The sequence below is a fragment of the Podarcis liolepis genome (genome assembly GCF_965112155.1).
Source record: "Podarcis liolepis genome assembly, chromosome: 4".
Taxonomy (NCBI): domain Eukaryota; kingdom Metazoa; phylum Chordata; class Lepidosauria; order Squamata; family Lacertidae; genus Podarcis; species Podarcis liolepis.
The window spans coordinates 60,419,566-60,438,407 of record NC_139558.1 but is presented as its reverse complement, the minus strand read 5'-3'; the positions used below and the strand labels follow the sequence as shown (position 1 = coordinate 60,438,407).

Genomic DNA, 18,842 nt, shown 5'->3' with positions numbered 1-18,842 from the left:
GTTTGAGCATAATTAATTTTTATAATGAATGATTTTAGAATGTTGTTTATGCTGTACTTTTGTACTGTTTTATTGCTGTTAGCCGCCCTGAGCCCGGCTTCGGCTGGGGAGGGCGGGATATAAATAAAATTTATTATTATTATTATTATTATTATTATTATTATTATTATTATTATTATTATAAATTTGTATTACACAATATTGCTAACTGGTGCCAGTGTTTCAAAATGTACATTTCTGTTTAGATTCTCAAGCTATACGCATGGGAGCCATCATATCAGAAAAAGATTGTGGACATTCGGGAACGTGAAATCGATGTTTTGAAATCCTCTGGCTACCTGACAACATTCTCCATGTTGACGTTGACTTGTATCCCTTTCTTGGTGTGTTTTAATGAAATAGCACTCATTTATACAGTTGGGTAATTATATATCCTACATCTTGCTGGGTGCAAGACAACCCTGCTGATAAAGAACCATTTTGCCACCATTAAGAATGTGCAGTACATATCCAAGTTTTATCACATGCTGGTTCAAAAGCCACCAGTGTGTGAAGTAATCTTTCTGCATTGGGCAACAAATGGAGCAATTTATTTAAAAGAAATTTCCTGATTACAAAGTAGGGTTTTGTTTTCATGCTCAGATTTTAATTTGATGTAACAAGAAAGTAAAGAGTTTGAGTGGGGAAATTCTGAAGAAAACATGGTGGAAGCAAAATAAAATTTTAAGGAAAGTCTGGCAAATTATATGAATGGAAGAACAATTTAGGATCCAACCCAATGGGTCTAGTTTAAGCTTAGTTTGGAATATAATGCTAGTTATTAGGTAAGACTTGTGCATTTATGCTGCTATAACTTTGCAGTTCATTTTGAATGTATAAGTTCCATTTTAGCATTGCAGCCTAATGCTGTTTTGGCTTTAGCTGTAGGAGAAATCGATACTATCTGCATAGCAAATAGTCCAAAGTGTGCATTACTTATATGCTTGCTTTCTCTATGAATATGAAGGTCTTCAACTTTCAGTTGGAAGTAAGCTAAACTAAGTGAAATGGTACTTAAGAAAGCTTGGTTTTTGCTAGTGGTTTCTGCCAAGGAAACATGTGTTGAATTGAGTTGTTTCCTGTCAGTCATGCTGTTTATTAGCAATAAACTAAAGCACTGTTCAGTCAGTACTACTGAAAATTGAGCTCTTAACCAACGGGGGGAACCCCATTACTTCTTTCTCTTAAAGGTCTCTTTGACTACATTTGGAGTATATTTTCTGTTGGATGAAGAAAATGTTTTAACCGCTGCTAAAGTGTTTACTTCTATCTCTTTGTTTAATATTTTACGACTGCCTTTGTTCGACTTGCCTACAGCGATTTCTGGAATAGCTCAGGTAAATATACTGTTTGAGCATATCCTAGAAAGGATATTTGTGGTGCTTAAATAACATTTAATAATGTGCATGTTTTTCATCTTTTAGTTAACATTTAAAATGTATTGGTTCATTCTGCTAGATAAAATTATAAGGGACTTTGCTAAAGTGATGTGTATACTTTAAAACACATACCATTCCCTTTTCAAAGTTTATCTTGGGGGAGGGGTTTGAGGAATCTCTTAGCACATCTTGAAAGTCGGGGCCAGACCTGTTTGTTTTAACAATTGCATATAGAGCAGGAAGGGAACGACCCTGGATTTTAGAGAAAATTTGATGCATGAGTGTGGAAAGCCAAACTCATATGGCATCTAACACTTTCTTCCCTGTTGCTATTCTCCCTATACAAGTGCATCTGCCCTCAGTTCAGTTGCCATAGGAAATAAGCATCAAGGGTGGGGCAGAGGTACAGATTGCCAAAAAATTGAATCACAAACGGAAGGGCCAAGAATGCCCCCTCCCCCGCTTGTTGCTCTTTTTGCTCTAAACATTGCACAAACATACTTTAAGAATAGTTGGAGGTAGGTTTGAATTTAAACAAGTGACTTCCACTATTAGAATAATTTTGGCTTTAAGATCTCAATTTCCTCAAAACTAGCCATTACCAGCCAACTATCTTGTAAGGCTTGGTCCAGTATACCTGAAGGAGCATCTCCACCTCCATTCTTCTGCCCGGACACTGAGGTCCAGCTCCGAGGGCCTTCTGGCGTTTCCCTCGCTGCGAGAAGCCAAGTTACAGAGAACCAGGCAGAGGGCCTTCTTAATAGTGGCACCTGCCCTGTGGAACGCCCTCCCACCAGATGTCAAAGAGAAAAATAACTACCAAACTTTTAGAAGACATCTAAAGGCAGCCCTGTTTAGGGAAGCTATTAATGTTTAATAGGTTATTGTATTTTAGTGTTTTGTTGGAAGCCGCCCAAAGTGGCTGGGGAAACCCAGCTAGATGGGCGGGGTATAAATAATATATTATTGTTATTGCTATTGTTATTGTTATGGCTTAAGCATGAGAGTCCAGTGATAACGAGTGTGACACCCTGACTCATAGGGTTGCCATATGTACTCCTTTTCCAGGACATGTCCTCTTTTTCATGGGTAGAGTCATCATTGCAATCCATACTTAAAAATAGAATTTGGCAAATGTGTCCTCTTTTTTGCTCTTCAAAATATGGCAACCCAAATTAGGCTGGCCCCCTTCAGCAATGCTTTTTATCTGAGCAGTAAAGACTTTCTAACGTTTAGACATCTTTTGATTCCTACCTGTTTCTGAATTTGTTTTATTCCCTTGTTTTAATGCTCTTTTTATCATTTAACTGTTGTAAGTCACTTTGAGAGCCCAAAGGTGATGTATAAAGGATGTTGCAAATGGGGTACCTTCTGTGATCATGATGCTTTACCTTTCATTGCCCGCAATGCTGCAAGCTACCTTCAGCAATGAATTACTAAATCAAAATCGGAGCGAAAACAGATGACTACTTGATGCAGCCTTCCTTAGTCTCGTGTTCTCTAGCTGCTTTGGGCTAGAACTCCTCTCATCCCCATCTAGTCCACCCAGAAGGCACTATAGGATTGCTGTTTTATTGTAAGGAAGTAGAGTGTACTCTGTTTCCTAGACCCTACAGAGAACTAGCTCCCCACATGGCTAAAGAAAAGCATATAGGACACTTTTGCAAAGAAACAGTGTGTTTTCAGTCTCAGGCTAAGTGTAAGCTGTGCAGCGTTACTTTGCTTTTGGAAATAGCAAAAAATCTCTGCATGGGTTTGTAACATCCTCAAAATCATTTTGTAAAACCTAAATTGACTCAGCATTCACCTGTTTTTGCAGACAAAGGTTTCTATAATTCGTTTAGATGATTTTCTGTCTTCTGAAGACCTCAACCCACAAAACATCCACACAGATTACAGTGGGGGTAAGCTTTTCATCTGTTTCCAGTATATGACTGATGCTTGAGAACTTGGGCTGAAGAGTCTGTGACTGTTAACTTGAGTTGTTTTGTTTCTGAACTTCAAGATCATGCATTTAGATTTGTTAACGCCTCTTTCCGCTGGGAGAAGATTGGAGCTCCAACCTTAAATAAGTAAGAAACAAACTATATTTACAGTCCAATGCAAAAATCTGTAATCATGTGCTAAGGTCAATGTCCTGAATACTGGAGTTGAGTGATCAAATGAAAAGGAGAACTCATACATCTTATAGTGAGGGGGAACTGAGGGGAAAAACCTTATTGGGAAGGGAAGGAATCTCTGAAAGGGCAAATAGTTGGAAGATCAGATTTGCAAGCAACATTAGTACAAGCAGCCCTGCATTTTTCATATGCACTACATCTGACAGCAGCTATGAGAATGGTCCTGGCATCCTCTTCTGCCTAAAGCAAATCATCATGTGTTGCACAAACAGGATATCCAGCCACTGCCTTAATTTGGAGTCTGCTGGTTATTAAACAAGGTGAAAGCTCAGCTCCTATATAAGGTCATCTAATTCAAACCCCTGTTGATTCAGACAACTCACTAGTAAAGTATCTCTCATCTAATCTCTGATTAAACACCTCTACTGAAGGAGAAGAGTTCACCACCATTTGAGGCAGTCTGCTCCACTATCAAACAGCTCATACTGTCAGGAGGTTCTTAAATATTTACTTGAAATTCTTTTTCTTGTAATTCAAACCTATTCATGTGAGTCCCAACAAACTTACTCCATCACCTATGTGATAGCCCTTTTAATAATTGACATACAGCCATGATCCCTCACCCTTAAGTTTTCCCACATCACCAACAGTAGTTATGTGTGTATATATATAATAGGCGTGTGCCTGTTGTACAAAATAAAGGAACTACCACGATCTGTACGGATGGCATGTTAAAACATTAACTTGGGTCCACCGGTAAACAGTAAAACATTTGCCAGGTTCACCAGAGATTTGCTGCTACAAAATGAATTTGTGCACTCTGTAGATGTGCCAAAAGCATTTGAAGATGTGGGTACCCACTGTCCATGGATACCTCCCTGCCCCATGTTTCACACATGAGCTAATAAAAGGGGCCATATGAAAAAAACTTTAAGTAGATGAAGATGGGAATGGTAAAATGTTGATGGCTGAGAGTGTAATTTGACAGGAATAGATGGTGGCTTCTAGCTATGATGTGTATAAAGCCTATGGAAGGCTCTGGAGCAGAGACAACCCTTATTGTGACAGCACGCAGTGGTGACTGAAACACTAGGACCCTGCAGGAAGCTTTGCAACCCAGGTGACCCAAAAGTACAAGGAGGGCAGGATATAGCTTACTGTTGAGTAAGGAGTCTTATTCTTCAGAACAACCATTAAATAAATTCTTCTTTCCTTCAATATTTCTAGATTGAACCTAGAGATCCCAGAAGGTTCACTGGTTGCTGTTGTGGGTCAAGTAGGAGCTGGAAAATCATCTCTCCTTTCTGCAGTTCTGGGAGAAATGGAAAAAACAGGAGGAACTGCTCAGAGAAAAGTAAAATGAGACTGTTTTGGCTTCAGATTATTTTCATTTTGAAAATGTTTATTGTTTGAAAGTGTATTTTTTCTGTGTATTTGAGTCTTTGAAAAACTGCAGTATTTTTTTCATATTACCTTTTAACAGGGTGTTTTTTTAAAAAAGAAAACAAATCCTGTGGCTCTTCTTGAACTCTCAAGAATTCATTGTTTCTCTGCACAGATAAGGGTTTGAGCCAGTCCTATTGTAGGCTTATTCTAGTAGTGTGGCCTGAAGAGAGCCAGAATTGTGGTGTCTGCAGGAAGATGAATATTCATTCATGGAGTTCAGCCCTTCTCAGAGCATTGCACACTTCAGTGTGTTTTCTTCTTTCTTTCAGGGTTCAGTTGCTTATGTGTCCCAGCAAGCCTGGATTCAGAATACCACTTTACGAGAAAATATTCTTTTTGGCCTGGAACTGAACAAGCTCTACTATGAAAAGGTTTTGGAAGCCTGTGCTTTGTTGCCAGACTTGGAGCAATTACCAGCTGGGGATCAAACAGAAATTGGAGAAAGGGTAAGTGAAAATGCCCATGTGCGTGGAAAGTTTATTCAGGGTAGGGATTAAATTTAAAAGTACTAAGAAAGACAGTTGGGTTTAATTAGGGATCTGTCTGAGCCGTTTTCAAATTGTACTCTTTTGGTTGTGGTGATAGTTCATCGCTGAAATGAAACTGCTCCCTTAATAAAATCGGGAAAGCAGACTAAGAGTGTTTGGGGTAATACTGTGTACTTAACATAACATCTGGAGGGCCCCATGTTCTCTACCCAATATAAAACACACCAGCAGGTAAAAGAGTGAAACTTGGCCAAAGCACAGGTCATTTTCTAACTACTTTATAATCTTGCTTTTATACTCTACTGATAAGAGTATTTCTTTTTTAATATTATCAATATTAATGTGTTATATTAAGGATTTTGGGGTGGGGGCGGGAAGTACATTATTGTTTTTTTAAAAGTTTTGAATAGTATTGGCTTTATTTTTTCCTAGGGAGTGAATATAAGTGGTGGCCAGAAACAGAGAGTCAGCCTAGCTAGAGCTGTCTACAGCAGTGCTGATCTCTATTTATTAGATGATCCCTTATCTGCAGTAGATGTCCATGTTGGGAAGCATCTTTTTGAGAAGGTGATTGGGCCCTCAGGCTTATTGAAAAACAAGGTACATAATGATTCTTCTTTTCAGTCTTTTGAATTAATACTTTTAACATGTTTCTCCTATTTAACAGTGCAAAATATAAACATGCTTGTGTTTTCTTTCTCCCAAGACTCGTATTTTAGTGACGCACAACCTTGCAATCCTCTCTCAGACCGATATAGTTGTCATGATGGAAGATGGTAGAATTACTGAAATGGGAAGTTACAAAGACCTACTCTCTCGAAGAGCAAACTTTGCTGAGCTTATTCAAACCTTTGGTGGAGGAAAGGAAGATGAAGAGATGCCCTCAGTGTCAAGTAGGCAACAAAACAGATTTGTACAAGCCAACTTGCATTCTTTTGTTTTGTGACATTTGAACTCTGTGCTCCAAATGATAAAAGCCAATGCATGTGTATTGTGCCCATCTCCTTTCAGACATACCTGTTATAACCCTGGTTTCCATAGATTTGGCTTATTGCCTCCATGACATGTAGGACTTCCCTAGTTTTGAACAGTACCGATGACACCTTATCTGCCATATATGTGCATGCAGGAATCAATTACTTTTTGTCTCTCCTCCTCCTCCTCCCAAGGAGCTCAGGCAGAATATAGTGTCTCCCTGTGGGTTGCCTATAAACTTATAAAGTAGGTTAAACTGAGTGGGAGTGCCTAGGCCAGGGACACCAGATTCCTTCATAGGTGAGTTGTAGGAAATTGAACCCAGATTTCTTCATTCTAAGTCCATTACCCATGACACCATACCCTGTCATGAAACTCACCATTTAGATATTATAGCAAATAGCATGTAAAGTGCAAGTGTGATCTTGCTGCCCCATCATGCATTGAATGTTCAGTGCGTTTCTGCTGTGTGTGTGTGTGTGTGTGTGTGTGTTTAATAATTCCATCTTCTGCCACTTTGGGCTTCTTGAACCTTTAAGATTTCAAGATCTGCTAGAATCTGATGCATGAAAAAACAAGATAATCCAGTTTATTTTAGCCAGAACTTCTTTCTGACTAGCCTAGATCATTCACAACTGACTGTATTTGTCTATGGGATTCACTGTCTGGAAATAACAGTCCAACTATTCTTTGTGAGTCCCTCCCATGCGGTGAAGGAGAGGTGGACCCCAACCCTGATCTTGTCAGAGGTTGTTGGCTCTGATGAGCCTTTTGATGGAAAAGGAAAGAAAAAAGTGAACAGATAATCACTTGTATAAACAAGTCATTTGTAACAGTCAAATTAACCCTTTTGCTTAAATTCAGCTAGCTTTAGATGCTGGAATATCATATTATAATATTTCAGTACTTCTTTTGTGCCCAGTAGAATGGATGACTGCAGTAGTTTTGTTGGGGCAGCGGGAGGGTGGGGATCAGTGACCAACTAATGAATGAACATAGAAATTAAGTTCACACCATCTGTATATGTTTTGTATCAGCAGTTAAATGATCTGTTTCTATCCTGATGAATGTTCATTTGACTACACTTTATTGTGTTGAATCCAAAAATGTTGTGTTTGCACAAAAACACAAGGTCTCTTTTTATGACTTCGCAGAAGCTCCTTGCCTGAGCAGAGAGGAGTATTCAGAGATGTGCTGCTGTTTGTACAAGTCATTGCATAAGCTGTTGTTTGATGTTGCACAAAGTGCCTTCTGCTAGATCTTGCACAACAGCTCATGGTGCTGTTCAGCTCACAGCACCATTGCCAGAATTTCTGGTGTCTCTGAATTCAACCCAATATATCGTATGTATTTCAGTAGGTAATTATTATTATTTATTATAAATCCTGTTTAACCTTATTCTTAAGGTAAAATCAAAACAAGAGACCACATTGTACCAAAGAAAAGACAGCTGGGGGAAAAAGACAGGTGAGTACTCAGAAACAGCTGAAAGAGCCACTTTCCATGAGGTAATTTTAAACTTTGGTTTGTTTTAAAGTAGGGTTGCAATTTTTTCTTTATTTTACTGGTTTATCTTTTGTAAGCTGCTTTGAAGTTGTTGTTTTTACAGTGCAAGTGGTGTCTGAATTTTATGAAATAAAGTATACATGATAGCTCAAAAGGGAGAAAAGTAGAGCTGCAAATGCATTCAGAGCAGGACCAGCAGATCTCCCTTATATATACATTGGCTGTCATTTGGATCTTGTGGATCCAGTTGTGGCTGGTGCCCCCAAAGCTGAAGGCATACACAAAGAAACTCTAGCCTTACTCAAACCAAGATAATAGGATATGTGGTAGTTATGAAATTGGAGGATTCTTGCAGAGTAGGTAGCTGGCTTGACAGAATCATTTTGAAGCAGAGACCAGGATAGTGTAGCTGTAACTAACCATAAAAAGGTAAAGGGACCCCTGACCATTAGGTCCAGTCGTGACTGACTCTGGGATTGCGGCGTTCATCTCGTTTTATTGGCCGAGGGAGCCAGTGTACAGCTTCCAGGTCATGTGGCCAGCATGACTAAGCCGCTTCTGGCAAACCAGAGCAGCACACGGAAACGCCGTTTACCTTCCTGCCGGAGCGGTACCTATTTATCTACTTGCACTTTGCTTTCGTCCCACCCGCGTAACTAACCACCCGCATAACTAACCATCCGCCCTGCAAATACCCAGATGTCTTTCTCCTTTTCTGCAGCCCCAGTCTTGGGGATGGGGGAGTTCTAAAATTGAGTTTTCAGTTCAGTACTCTATGAAAACCACTCTTAATAGCTTTCACTCCTAGAGTGGAGGCATCCAAAGAGTTCAGTGCCATGAGTGAGTGTTTGCTAAATTTCTGTCTTGCTCTTCCTTCCAAAGGCAGCAAACAACAAAGCAGTAAAAACAATTCAATAGTGCGTCCTCCGTCCCCTTGAATCATCTGCTTTTCATTTAGATTTGTGGTGCAGCCCTCTTGTGGGCATATTATAGAAACACAGGGCAAAATCCTAATGCCCATGAGTGGAATTGGGCTCTTTGCCTATTTCCCACTGGAGCACACTGTGCCAATGGAAAAGCTTTTCTCATGCAACCCACCCACCTCTCCCCCACCCCTAATGGTGTGGAATGTGATATGGGGAGCTGGAACAGGAAGGAGGAATTGGTGAAGGAAATGCAAGTGGCAATCTCCATTGTTTGTGCTCCAATTCCTTATTGTGCACTTACACACAACTGTGAGTTTGCCTTCTTCAACCCTCCCTTGATGTAAGTGGCCTGAGGCTGGGGCACACCTGTATTTCTGTCCATCAGAGAAGGCACAGTTTCTGCCTATTCTGTAGAGGACCTGAAGGTTTTAACACTCACAACTTGTTTTTAGATGGGTTCTATGTTTCGTTTTTTATTTTAATGTAAAAGAGCTTTTATTGCAATTCTTCTTTTGATCAAAGGAATGCATTCTTAATGAAGAAAGAAAAAGTTGCCACTGGTTCTGTAAGTATTTTTTTTAATGTTATTTACATGTTTCTAAAATGCAACAGGCAGTTAAATAAACGGTAGATGCAAATGTGAAATCAGTCGCTTGAAGGGGAGAATGTATTTTTGAAGACTCATTATGCGAAATTGAGTTTTATAATTTTATATTGGGTTTGAAGAAGTATAAATCACTTATTCTACCTACTTAATTTACCAAGACTATCCTGTCTGCATATTCTAATAACTCTCATGAACATCTTTTATATTTAGATGAGAATGTCAATTGTTTTGAAGTACCTACAAGCATTTGGCTGGTCATGGGTGTGGCTAACCGTAGCAGCTTACATAGGCCAAAATGTTGTAGCCATAGGGCAAAATCTGTGGCTCAGCACATGGACAACAGAAGCAAAAGAAATCAAAGACTACACAGAATGGAAACAATTAAGAAACTACAAACTTAGTATCTATGGGCTCTTGGGATTCCTACAGGGTAAGCCTACACATATGAGGCATCTGACTATTTTCTTTGCTTTTCCAAGTTTAGCTTCCTTGCTAGTCCTACACTAGGATTCATGTAATCCGTGGTCAATTCTTGCAGGCATTCTGCAAGGTTGGCCCCTTCTTTCTGCTCGCCTGCAGATGGCAAAAGAGGCATTTAATTGTTCATCAAGATTACAAACACTGCTTTAGTGTGATGCCACTTAACACATGCTAGGGAGATCTGTGGAGGTGGTATGCCAAAGGCATGCTTTGTAGGAAACAAACAGTTCAGGGAACCTCTTTGCTGCATGCATAATACAATCTGAACAAGGGCAGGGAACTGCTTACTGTGATTTTGCATGCTCTGGTACCTCAGGCTTCCCAGCAGCGTTGAGTTGCTGCTTGGGGTTTCCTGGAAGTTTGAAGGGCCCACTGAGTTAAACTCTTTACTTCATCATCTCTCTCCATACTTGGGAGACCAGCAGAGAGGATGGATTAAGGTTCACACAAAGCTATCTTGAATGGAGAAGCTGCTGTGGTGAACTCTTTGAAACTAAGTTAGATGAAATTCTTAATGTTGCCTTTAATACTGTTCATCCAAGGTCTTTTGGTTTGCTGTGGTGCATATGTGCTCACTAGAGGATCTCTCTCTGCATCTCGGTCTTTGCATCATCAGTTGCTAGATAGTGTGCTCCACCTTCCACTCCAGTATTTTGAAACTAACCCCGTAGGTCAAATCATCAACAGGTTCACAAAGGTAAGGAGCAAATACTCTCTGTCTGTTTTGTGTGTCACCTTTGGGAGGGTGGTCAGAACCTGCTGCATCTCATCCTTGGGTCATGGGAAAGTTACTCACTCTTTCCTGCCCCCCCCCCCGGTGTGAATGCATCTCGTACTGTCATCACTGCACGAAGCCACTGGTCCATTTTCCTTTCCATGTTGACAGTGACAACAATTTCCAGTTGGAAGGATGCTTACGCAGAGCTAGATCACCTGAGTTTTTCCATCTAGAAATGTCAGTCCGTACTCAGAAGAAGGGCATTCTGGAAAGTTTTTTATATCCCATTTCTTTAGTAAATGTATGCCCCACCCTTCCAATCAGTTTGCATTGCTCAGGCCAGCTTACAACAATTTAAATAAAAACAATCAGTTAAAATCAGTATCTGTTTGAAAGATTGTCATAGCAGCTTGTCATTACCTCTGTCATTACCTTGATATATCTCTTTTTCTTTAAATGAAACAGTAAAATTATCTTATTAGGTAGGAAATATCCATCGGGAACATTGCAGGTGACATGCCTTCATGTGCAAGAGAATTCTTGCCAAGGTTCAGGCAATGCAACAAAATCAACACCTCTCACTCTGATTGGTCTGTGGTACCCCTGTCAACTTATTCCAGCTTTTACAGCTATTTCCTATTTCTTATTTCTTATGAGACCTATCAGGGTAAGTATCAACTGCAGTGTGACCTTGAATATACTTTATTATAAAAAATTAAGAACACAACAACAAAAGCACAACTATGTATAGCAGTGTAGCACTAAAATAATTTGCGCATTTATTTAGAAGTTAGAAAGAGTCTGATTAGGTGTATTTAATCAGATTGAAAAGAGATCTATGCTGCATTCACATGGCTGGTCTGTTTTGCTGACGTTTCACTGTTATTTTCCGCATTATATTTGTTTCATGTAAAAGCTACTTCTGGAAATCTAGCAGGATCTAGTGGCAGTTTTGTGCTCATTTCCATGTTGATTGCTTCTAGGAAAATTGTGTGAATAAAGTCTGTTCCTGGAAGGCAAGTGAGGGATGAGTGCACTGTCATGGTTTACTTAGATGTTGGGCTTTGACCCTGTAGTCTTCACTACTGCTTCTGTTTCTTAAAGGTATACAGCCTAGGGGCAACAGCTGCAAATGTAGTTCTATGAACATGGTAGTAGAGAAACAATCAAGTGTTTTCAAATATATAAGAAGGATTTTTTTAAAAAAATGTCTGTTCTTTCCAATTACCCTAGGATATGTTTATAGTTGATATACGTTTCCATTATTATCTACGGACCTGGTTGAACTGTACACTAGATGTGGTTGGAACGATCCTTGTGATTGTGTATACATCACCCCTGTTCATATTGGGGGTTATTCCACTTGGATACTTATATTTCACTGTGCAAGTAAGTTGAATAAGTGCCAGGCTGAGCATTTAGAAAAATAATAATAAAACATATCCTCGTTTTACTCCCATTTATTTTATTTTAATTATATTATCTAACTGAAAGGGAAGAGGAATGCGTTCCTTTTGAGCAGTTGGTTTGCATTGCACAATTCAGGGGAAAGTTGCTGTTCTGCAATCCGAGGCCTATATTTATTCTAAGATGTAGGGGACATAGGAGGTTTTCTGGTCTAAGGCAATATTATATATTTAAGAGTTTTGTATGCCGCCCTTTGCCAGTAGGCCACAGAGAGGCTTACAACAATACCATATAAAACAATACAATTGAATCAAAACAAAACAAAACAATGCCTTGGTGCCCAATACACACTTCTTACCTGTCCCTCCCTTTGTCTGTTTTCATTAGCGATACTATATTGCTAGTTCCAGACAAATCCGACGGTTATCTGGAGCTACGCAAACACCAATAATTTCACACTTCAGTGAAACGCTTGTAGGTGTATCCACAATCAGAGCATTTGGACATCAGGAAAGATTTCTTAATCAGAACAAAGATGTCGTCAATGAGAACATGGTTTGCTTCTACAACAACGTGATCTCAAGCAGGTGCTGTATTAATGATCCTAGGATATCATGGGAAAGGATTTATACACAGATTAGGAACATAGGAAGATTCCTTATACGGAGTCCATCTAGTTCATTTAAAGCAACTCTCAACTTATGTGGGGGTTATGTTCTGGGGCTAGCTTGTAAATCCAAAATCGAGTATAGTCAAAACACATTGGGTTCAATGGCGGGTGGGATTGCCAAAGTTCTTTTTCCAGAAGTAGCTTTTTCCCTCGGCGCCCGCTCCACTTCTCCCCCCTTTTACTTTCCAAGCGCACAAAGCTGAATGCACACAAGTTAAATGTCTGTAACTTACCTGCACTGACAGGCAGAGGCTCTTGAGGGTTTCAGTTGGGGGGGGCAGTCTTTTCCAGCCCTACCGGGGGGGAGGGGGGCAAGGACCAGGGATTGAAGCTGGGACCTTGAGCACATGCTAGGCAGGTGCACTACCACTGAGCCACGGCCCTTCCCCAAGGCACCATGCTATATTCTTATTTTAATTGACAGGACTGAAAATGCAGATATTTCTAACCAATTTGATAACTGTGTAATTGAATCCTAATTAATCTGGGCATGCATTTATGACAGGTGGCTGGCTGTCAGACTTGAATTTCTGGGGAACCTGATGGTCTTCCTTGCTGCATTGCTTGCAGTGTTCGCTGGGAGCAAGGTGGACTCTGCTACAGTTGGATTATCAATAACATATGCACTGAATGTAAGTAAGTAAGTAAGCGTTATTTTTTTAATGCAGTTACAGTACTTGGAAAATGGATTGCAAATTTGGTAGGAGTGGAATCATTGATGTTACAGTAAGCCAAACTCTGCGGTAAGCCAGCAATTCTAAGAAGTCTCAAAGTGCTGCCAACACATTGGTTTGGCTCCAGATAAGGGCAAGTGGCTCTCCAATTTGCATATCAGGTCTCCTAGCTCATTCAGTTTATATTCCCCTTTCCCATCTCAAGGGACCCTCTGGAACGGCATGGAGGGGGACAGGAAAATTAACAAGTATCTTTCTGCTCACACAAGATGCCTTTGGATCTAAGCCATTCAGTATGCCTGGCAGCATAACATTGGTTTTAAGTCTTTCTTAAAACAGGGTAAAACTACCCTCTTCTTTATATTTATTCTATGCAGTGACTGTCTAGAACCACACAGATTTTACCAGGTTAAACCCACCGCAACAAGTTCTATAAACAAGTATTTATTTATTTCAGATAACTCAAAGTTTGAATTTTTGGGTCCGAAAAGCATGTGAAATTGAAACCAATGCAGTCGCCATTGAAAGGGTTTGTGAATATGAAAAGACAGACAAAGAGGTAAACAGTTTTTGTGAAATGACGATAAGCATACAACTTGAAATTAAGTAATGAAGATTTTTTTAAAAAAAATTAATTGGCATAGAACTGGAAGGCTCAAACCTTTCCCAAGTTTAGGTTGTGATTGCTGCTGAAGCAGCCTTTAAAAGGGTGGGATAAACTGCTGCAAAGAGCACCTGCTTTCAGTTAGTCCCTGCTCTCCTGTGTAAGCAAAGAGAAAAAGGGACTGAGCAGGGAACCCTCTGCTTTTTACCTCATTGCTGCTCAATGGAGCAGTCTCTGTGAGAGCCAGTTACGTCAACTCTGGCAGAGACTGCTTTGCCACACAGCGATGAAGGGGACAAAAATTGGAGAAAAGCAAAAGCAAGAAGACCCTTTATTCTGGAATATGATGGTCCTTTTCAAAGGTTGAAAGGATCAGCATGCAGTGGAGTTTCCAAGAAGTTCCCATGTATCTGATGGTATCAGTTATGTCGGCTGATGGGCAGGTAGCCATGGGCCGGAGATTCACCAAACTTTTGCAGCGCAAGGATTTGTGCTTGTGCAACAGAATTTTCTCCCCTCTCGCTTACCCTTGCCCACACCAAATTTGCTTGCGGGTGGTGTGGGGTGGTGGGAACACAGAACAGATTTAGGGGGTGCACAGGGGAGGAGATGGGGCAAAGTTCCATTGTGCAAGCACGTTTTGATGCTCACTAATTTGTGGCTTGTTTTATTGGCTTCAAAGTTTGTTTATCCCTTTTAGGCCCCCTGGATATTATCCAATCGTCCACCTGTGGGATGGCCCAAAGAAGGAATAATACAGTTTGTAAATTTCCAAGCTCGGTACAGGCCAGATCTGGACTTGGCTCTACAGGATGTAACTTTTCAAAGCTGCAAAGAAGAGAAGGTAACATGCCAAAATTAAGTACTCTGTCATACCTGTTTCCCTTTTTAGAATATAATAGCTATTTAAATATATGTTTTCAAAGTCTGTTGTGTAATTTGTGGCTGCTGTTCTTGAAACTGAGTGCCCCTGGTTTAAGCGATTTCCTATGGACAAAAGGGAGTTGGATGGGTCCCATCAAGCTTTTCCATCTTAAAATGCAGCCCGTCTAACATCAGTACAGGGCTGTAACATGTCCGTATTCAATTGTGCTATCAGGCTCTCCCTTCAGTTTTCAAATGTAGCATTTTTCAGGCATCAGAGCTCCAAGTGCACACCAGAACAAGCATAGGGCCTTGGTTCGGAGCAAACTTGCTCCTGGACTGGATTGTCAGCCAGTGTCCTTGGCCAGTTGAAAACATGCTCAGTTCTTTAATACTTTCTTTTGAAAGATGTATAAACTGCTCGCATAATAAAATATCAGAGTGGTATGAAGAAAAAAAAAGCATAAAATGTGTTCCAAAACTAATGACAATTAAAATAGCAGTAGCAGCAGAAGGTAATCAGTGGACAATCAATTTTAAAAATCATTCAGAAAAGGTTTGTGTAAAAAAGAAGGCATTTAGGTTTTTGTTAGTGATCTCAGGACACAATCTATATTTGTGTGGGTGGGTGCACTCTGTTGAGCTATGTGGCTATTCCTGCATGGCACAAGCACTGGTTGATGTGTGAACCAGAAAAAACAACCAGTTATCTGCTAATGTTGGCCGCTAACCTTTGCTAGTAGAGATTTCTTGTTGAAGGCTTTTTTTCCCCAAGACTGTTTTGCTTTTTTTTAATATGGAACTATACTGTTTTCTTTGCATGTGTTACGTAACATAGTGAAACTGCTGCCATTTTAAAATGCACATATATTTTGAAAAGTACTCTTGTTACAGATTGGAATAATAGGAAGAACAGGAGCTGGCAAATCAACTCTCACAAATAGTTTGTTTAGGATAATAGAAAGAGCTGGAGGCAAAATAATCATTGATGGCATTGACATATCAACTATTGGTTTGCATGACCTACGTGGCAACCTGAACATTATTCCACAGGTTAGCATTGTGTGTGTGTTCGTATGTGTCTGTCTAATATCCACACAATTCTTTTATAAGCTTTAGTCTTTTGAATTCTGTCATTATTCTTTTGCCAATAGTTTTAATGAACTTGTCAAAAAATATTGTAATCCATTAGGTCCACTTGTTGATTTTGCATTGCATTTAACCACCTGCTGTCTTGGAATAAACCAGTCCTTTACTGACTATTGTAGGAGAGGGGAAAATAGGGGATAACATATGAAACATGTATCAGGAATGCCTACCCAGGGATTCAAAAATTTATGCCTAGTGAGTGGCATATTTCAGAGTTCTTTCCACCCCTTTTCCACTTCCTATTGCATGGGCTTCTCATTGCCCACTGATCTCCGGCTTTTTTCCAACTGCCTTTCTGATGAAAGCTTACTCTGGCATAACTCTGGCATAATATAACTGGCATGACAACAGCCTTTGGCTTTGGCCACGTTTATTGTGCTCTGAAAGGTAGTGTGCCTTCCATTTGCCACAAGGGAATAGCAGCCCATGGTCTGTCCCTTCTGGTCTTCAGATTCAGCTATCTTTACAAATAAATTTGCCATTTGCTCTATTTGCACTCAAGGAGGTTTATCTATTGCTTCTTTACAAATATCTCTAAAACCAGTCAGGATTTAATAGCTTGATGATGGGGAGGGGAGGCGGAGGAACAGCAGCCCTTCCTGACCCCACCCCAAAGTAATACCTGAAACCTAAAATCTCTAATATTATACTACATGGAAATACTGTCTAGACATTATTCCATAGGACCCGGTCTTATTCTCAGGGACACTGCGGTCAAACATGGATCCACTTGGAAGATACTCTGATCTTGAACTGTGGGATGCACTGGAATTGTGTGACTTGAAGAACTTTGTACAGTCACTCCCAAAGAAACTTCTCCATGAGATCTCCGAGGGTGGTGAAAACCTGAGGTACGTCTTAAACTATGTTAAGAGGTGAGCTACGTAACCTGAAGAATAATGATCTCCACTAGCAGAGGAGTACTAGTATTCCAAAGTGGTGTTCTACTGATGAAGCTACCCACAGATAGTGTTACTTGGCAGGCCAAAGTAAGGGACAAAGGATGAAGAAACATTACCATTCTCTACTTGGATGTCTGTTCACCTTAGACCTATCCAGAGATTTGCAGGGTGGGGGGGTTGTTCTTGCACATATTAAACTGCCCTAGACAGAGTCTGTCCACATATCCTCATATTTGCTTCTCAGGCTGGCAGTGGTTTTCTAATGGGATATCCAAAACAGGCCTTTTCTAGCACTGCTGCCACCTTCGGTACTTTTGTAGTCATCCTTCTTTGTGTACACACACAAACATAAAGCTTGCATGCCTGTTCACAAGATGGTGCAGCAGCCACCAGCTGCCCAATCAGAAATTGAGGCCTAGCGCCATTCGAGAGCACATACTAAAACTGTATTTCTGTTTTTGTCAGCATGGGGCAGAGACAGCTTGTCTGCCTGGCTCGTGCTTTGCTACGAAAGACGAAAGTATTAATCTTGGATGAAGCAACAGCCTCTGTTGACATGGAAACAGACAATCAAGTGCAATCCACAATCCGGTCAGAATTCCACAACTGCACAGTACTAACCATTGCCCACAGGCTGCATTCCATCCTGGATTCTGATAGGTATGTTGCTGTAAGTGCCATGTGGTTTTCCCACCCCTCTAAGCAGCTCCTGAAAGTAAAGGGATAAACTGGTTTCTGCTTGGGCCTGGTGCAAACAAAATCACCATCCCGCCTCAGTTTCTGTGGACTGTCTCCTCATAAAAAAGAACTGCCATCTACTGCCTATTGAATGCTAGGTGGGTAGCACTACTGGATTCAGTAGAATTTGCCCATTGTAATACACACAAAGCTCAATGGCAAAGTGTGTTTGGAGCCACAGATTTGTAGAATCAAATTTGTTTGATGAAAAGGTAATTGTATTCAGGAATTTAGAGGTCAGCATTTTATTTTTTTTAAGAAAGTTCTTTGGAAGATAGGAAGCTACTTTGTATCATGTCAGATTTATTCATCTACCTCAATACGGTTGACTCTGGGTTATTTCGTCTTTCACATCACTTGCTATCTTCTGTTTAAATAGAAATTTAACCTTCAATCTTCAATAAGCAGAGCTTGTGCTCTTATACGGAGCTGTTCCTTGTTCCTTCTGGAGGTCAGGAACCTTTTGCCTTCCAGAAGTTGAGACTCCAGCTCCTGTCCAGCAACAGCTGGAGAACCGCAGGTTCCCCTCTCCTGCCTTAAAGTAGTCAACCTTCATCCCAGAAATCTTTAACAAATGAACTGCTTAATGTAAAATTTACTTTGCAAGTTGATCAGCTATAACTCTTCCTAGATTAAAGGTTTCCCCATTACGTTGTTTTGCTCTTTCAGGGTGCTTGTTCTGAACTCTGGAAGGATTGCTGAATTTGATACTCCAGCCAGGTTGCTACAACAGAAAGGCATATTTTATGAAATGGTATCAGAAGCTGGAATACCACAGGAGGCAGACACCCAATCTTTAATATGAACAGTGCTTATTATTTTCCTGAATTCTTCTACAAGAATTATAGCAATAATTACTTAATTTTATAGGGATTTTTAAAAAAGAAAATTAAAAATGAACTGTGTTGCCAATATTAAATGTTTTTAATACAAGGTATATGTGTCTGTATACATTATCGAAGTTAGCAAACTTGTAGCAGCTTATTAATTACAAGGAGCATGATGAGAATCAGTTTAGCCCCTTTGGCTCTGGAGTAGTCTTTGCTAACCCGGTGCTATTTGTCCATTTCGGACTGCAACTCCCATCAGCCTTGGCTATTGGCTGGGACCGATGAGTTGCAGTCTGGACATCTGACTGGGGAAAGGGAAG

At 40.2% G+C, this 18,842-nt stretch overlaps 1 protein-coding gene across 4 annotated transcripts in view; it reads left to right on the top strand.

Moving 5' to 3' along the window:
• The window catches only part of LOC310704712 (multidrug resistance-associated protein 1-like), a 29,673-nt gene extending 11,048 nt beyond the window's left edge, over window positions 1–18,625 (top strand). For 2 of the 4 annotated variants that reach the window (XM_083498560.1, XM_083498561.1), the window contains 21 exons: window positions 246–383; window positions 1,230–1,376; window positions 3,238–3,322; window positions 3,424–3,490; window positions 4,766–4,892; window positions 5,254–5,430; window positions 5,905–6,072; window positions 6,179–6,365; window positions 7,854–7,914; window positions 9,402–9,444; window positions 9,697–9,916; window positions 10,509–10,663; window positions 11,918–12,073; window positions 12,479–12,678; window positions 13,267–13,393; window positions 13,893–13,994; window positions 14,740–14,883; window positions 15,798–15,956; window positions 16,737–16,903; window positions 17,420–17,614; window positions 18,362–18,625. In XM_083498560.1, coding sequence (XP_083354686.1) covers window positions 246–383; window positions 1,230–1,376; window positions 3,238–3,322; window positions 3,424–3,490; window positions 4,766–4,892; window positions 5,254–5,430; window positions 5,905–6,072; window positions 6,179–6,365; window positions 7,854–7,914; window positions 9,402–9,444; window positions 9,697–9,916; window positions 10,509–10,663; window positions 11,918–12,073; window positions 12,479–12,678; window positions 13,267–13,393; window positions 13,893–13,994; window positions 14,740–14,883; window positions 15,798–15,956; window positions 16,737–16,903; window positions 17,420–17,614; window positions 18,362–18,497 — 2,961 coding nt within the window. In that variant the 3' untranslated portion in view covers window positions 18,498–18,625. Of the gene's footprint in view, window positions 1–245; window positions 384–1,229; window positions 1,377–3,237; window positions 3,323–3,423; window positions 3,491–4,765; window positions 4,893–5,253; window positions 5,431–5,904; window positions 6,073–6,178; window positions 6,366–7,853; window positions 7,915–9,401; window positions 9,445–9,696; window positions 9,917–10,508; window positions 10,664–11,917; window positions 12,074–12,478; window positions 12,679–13,266; window positions 13,394–13,892; window positions 13,995–14,739; window positions 14,884–15,797; window positions 15,957–16,722; window positions 16,904–17,419; window positions 17,615–18,361 lie in introns of all 4 variants that reach the window. The other 2 variants (XR_014524969.1, XR_014524970.1) reach the window with 2 other exon arrangements.
• Window positions 18,626–18,842: the final 217 nt, after the last annotated feature.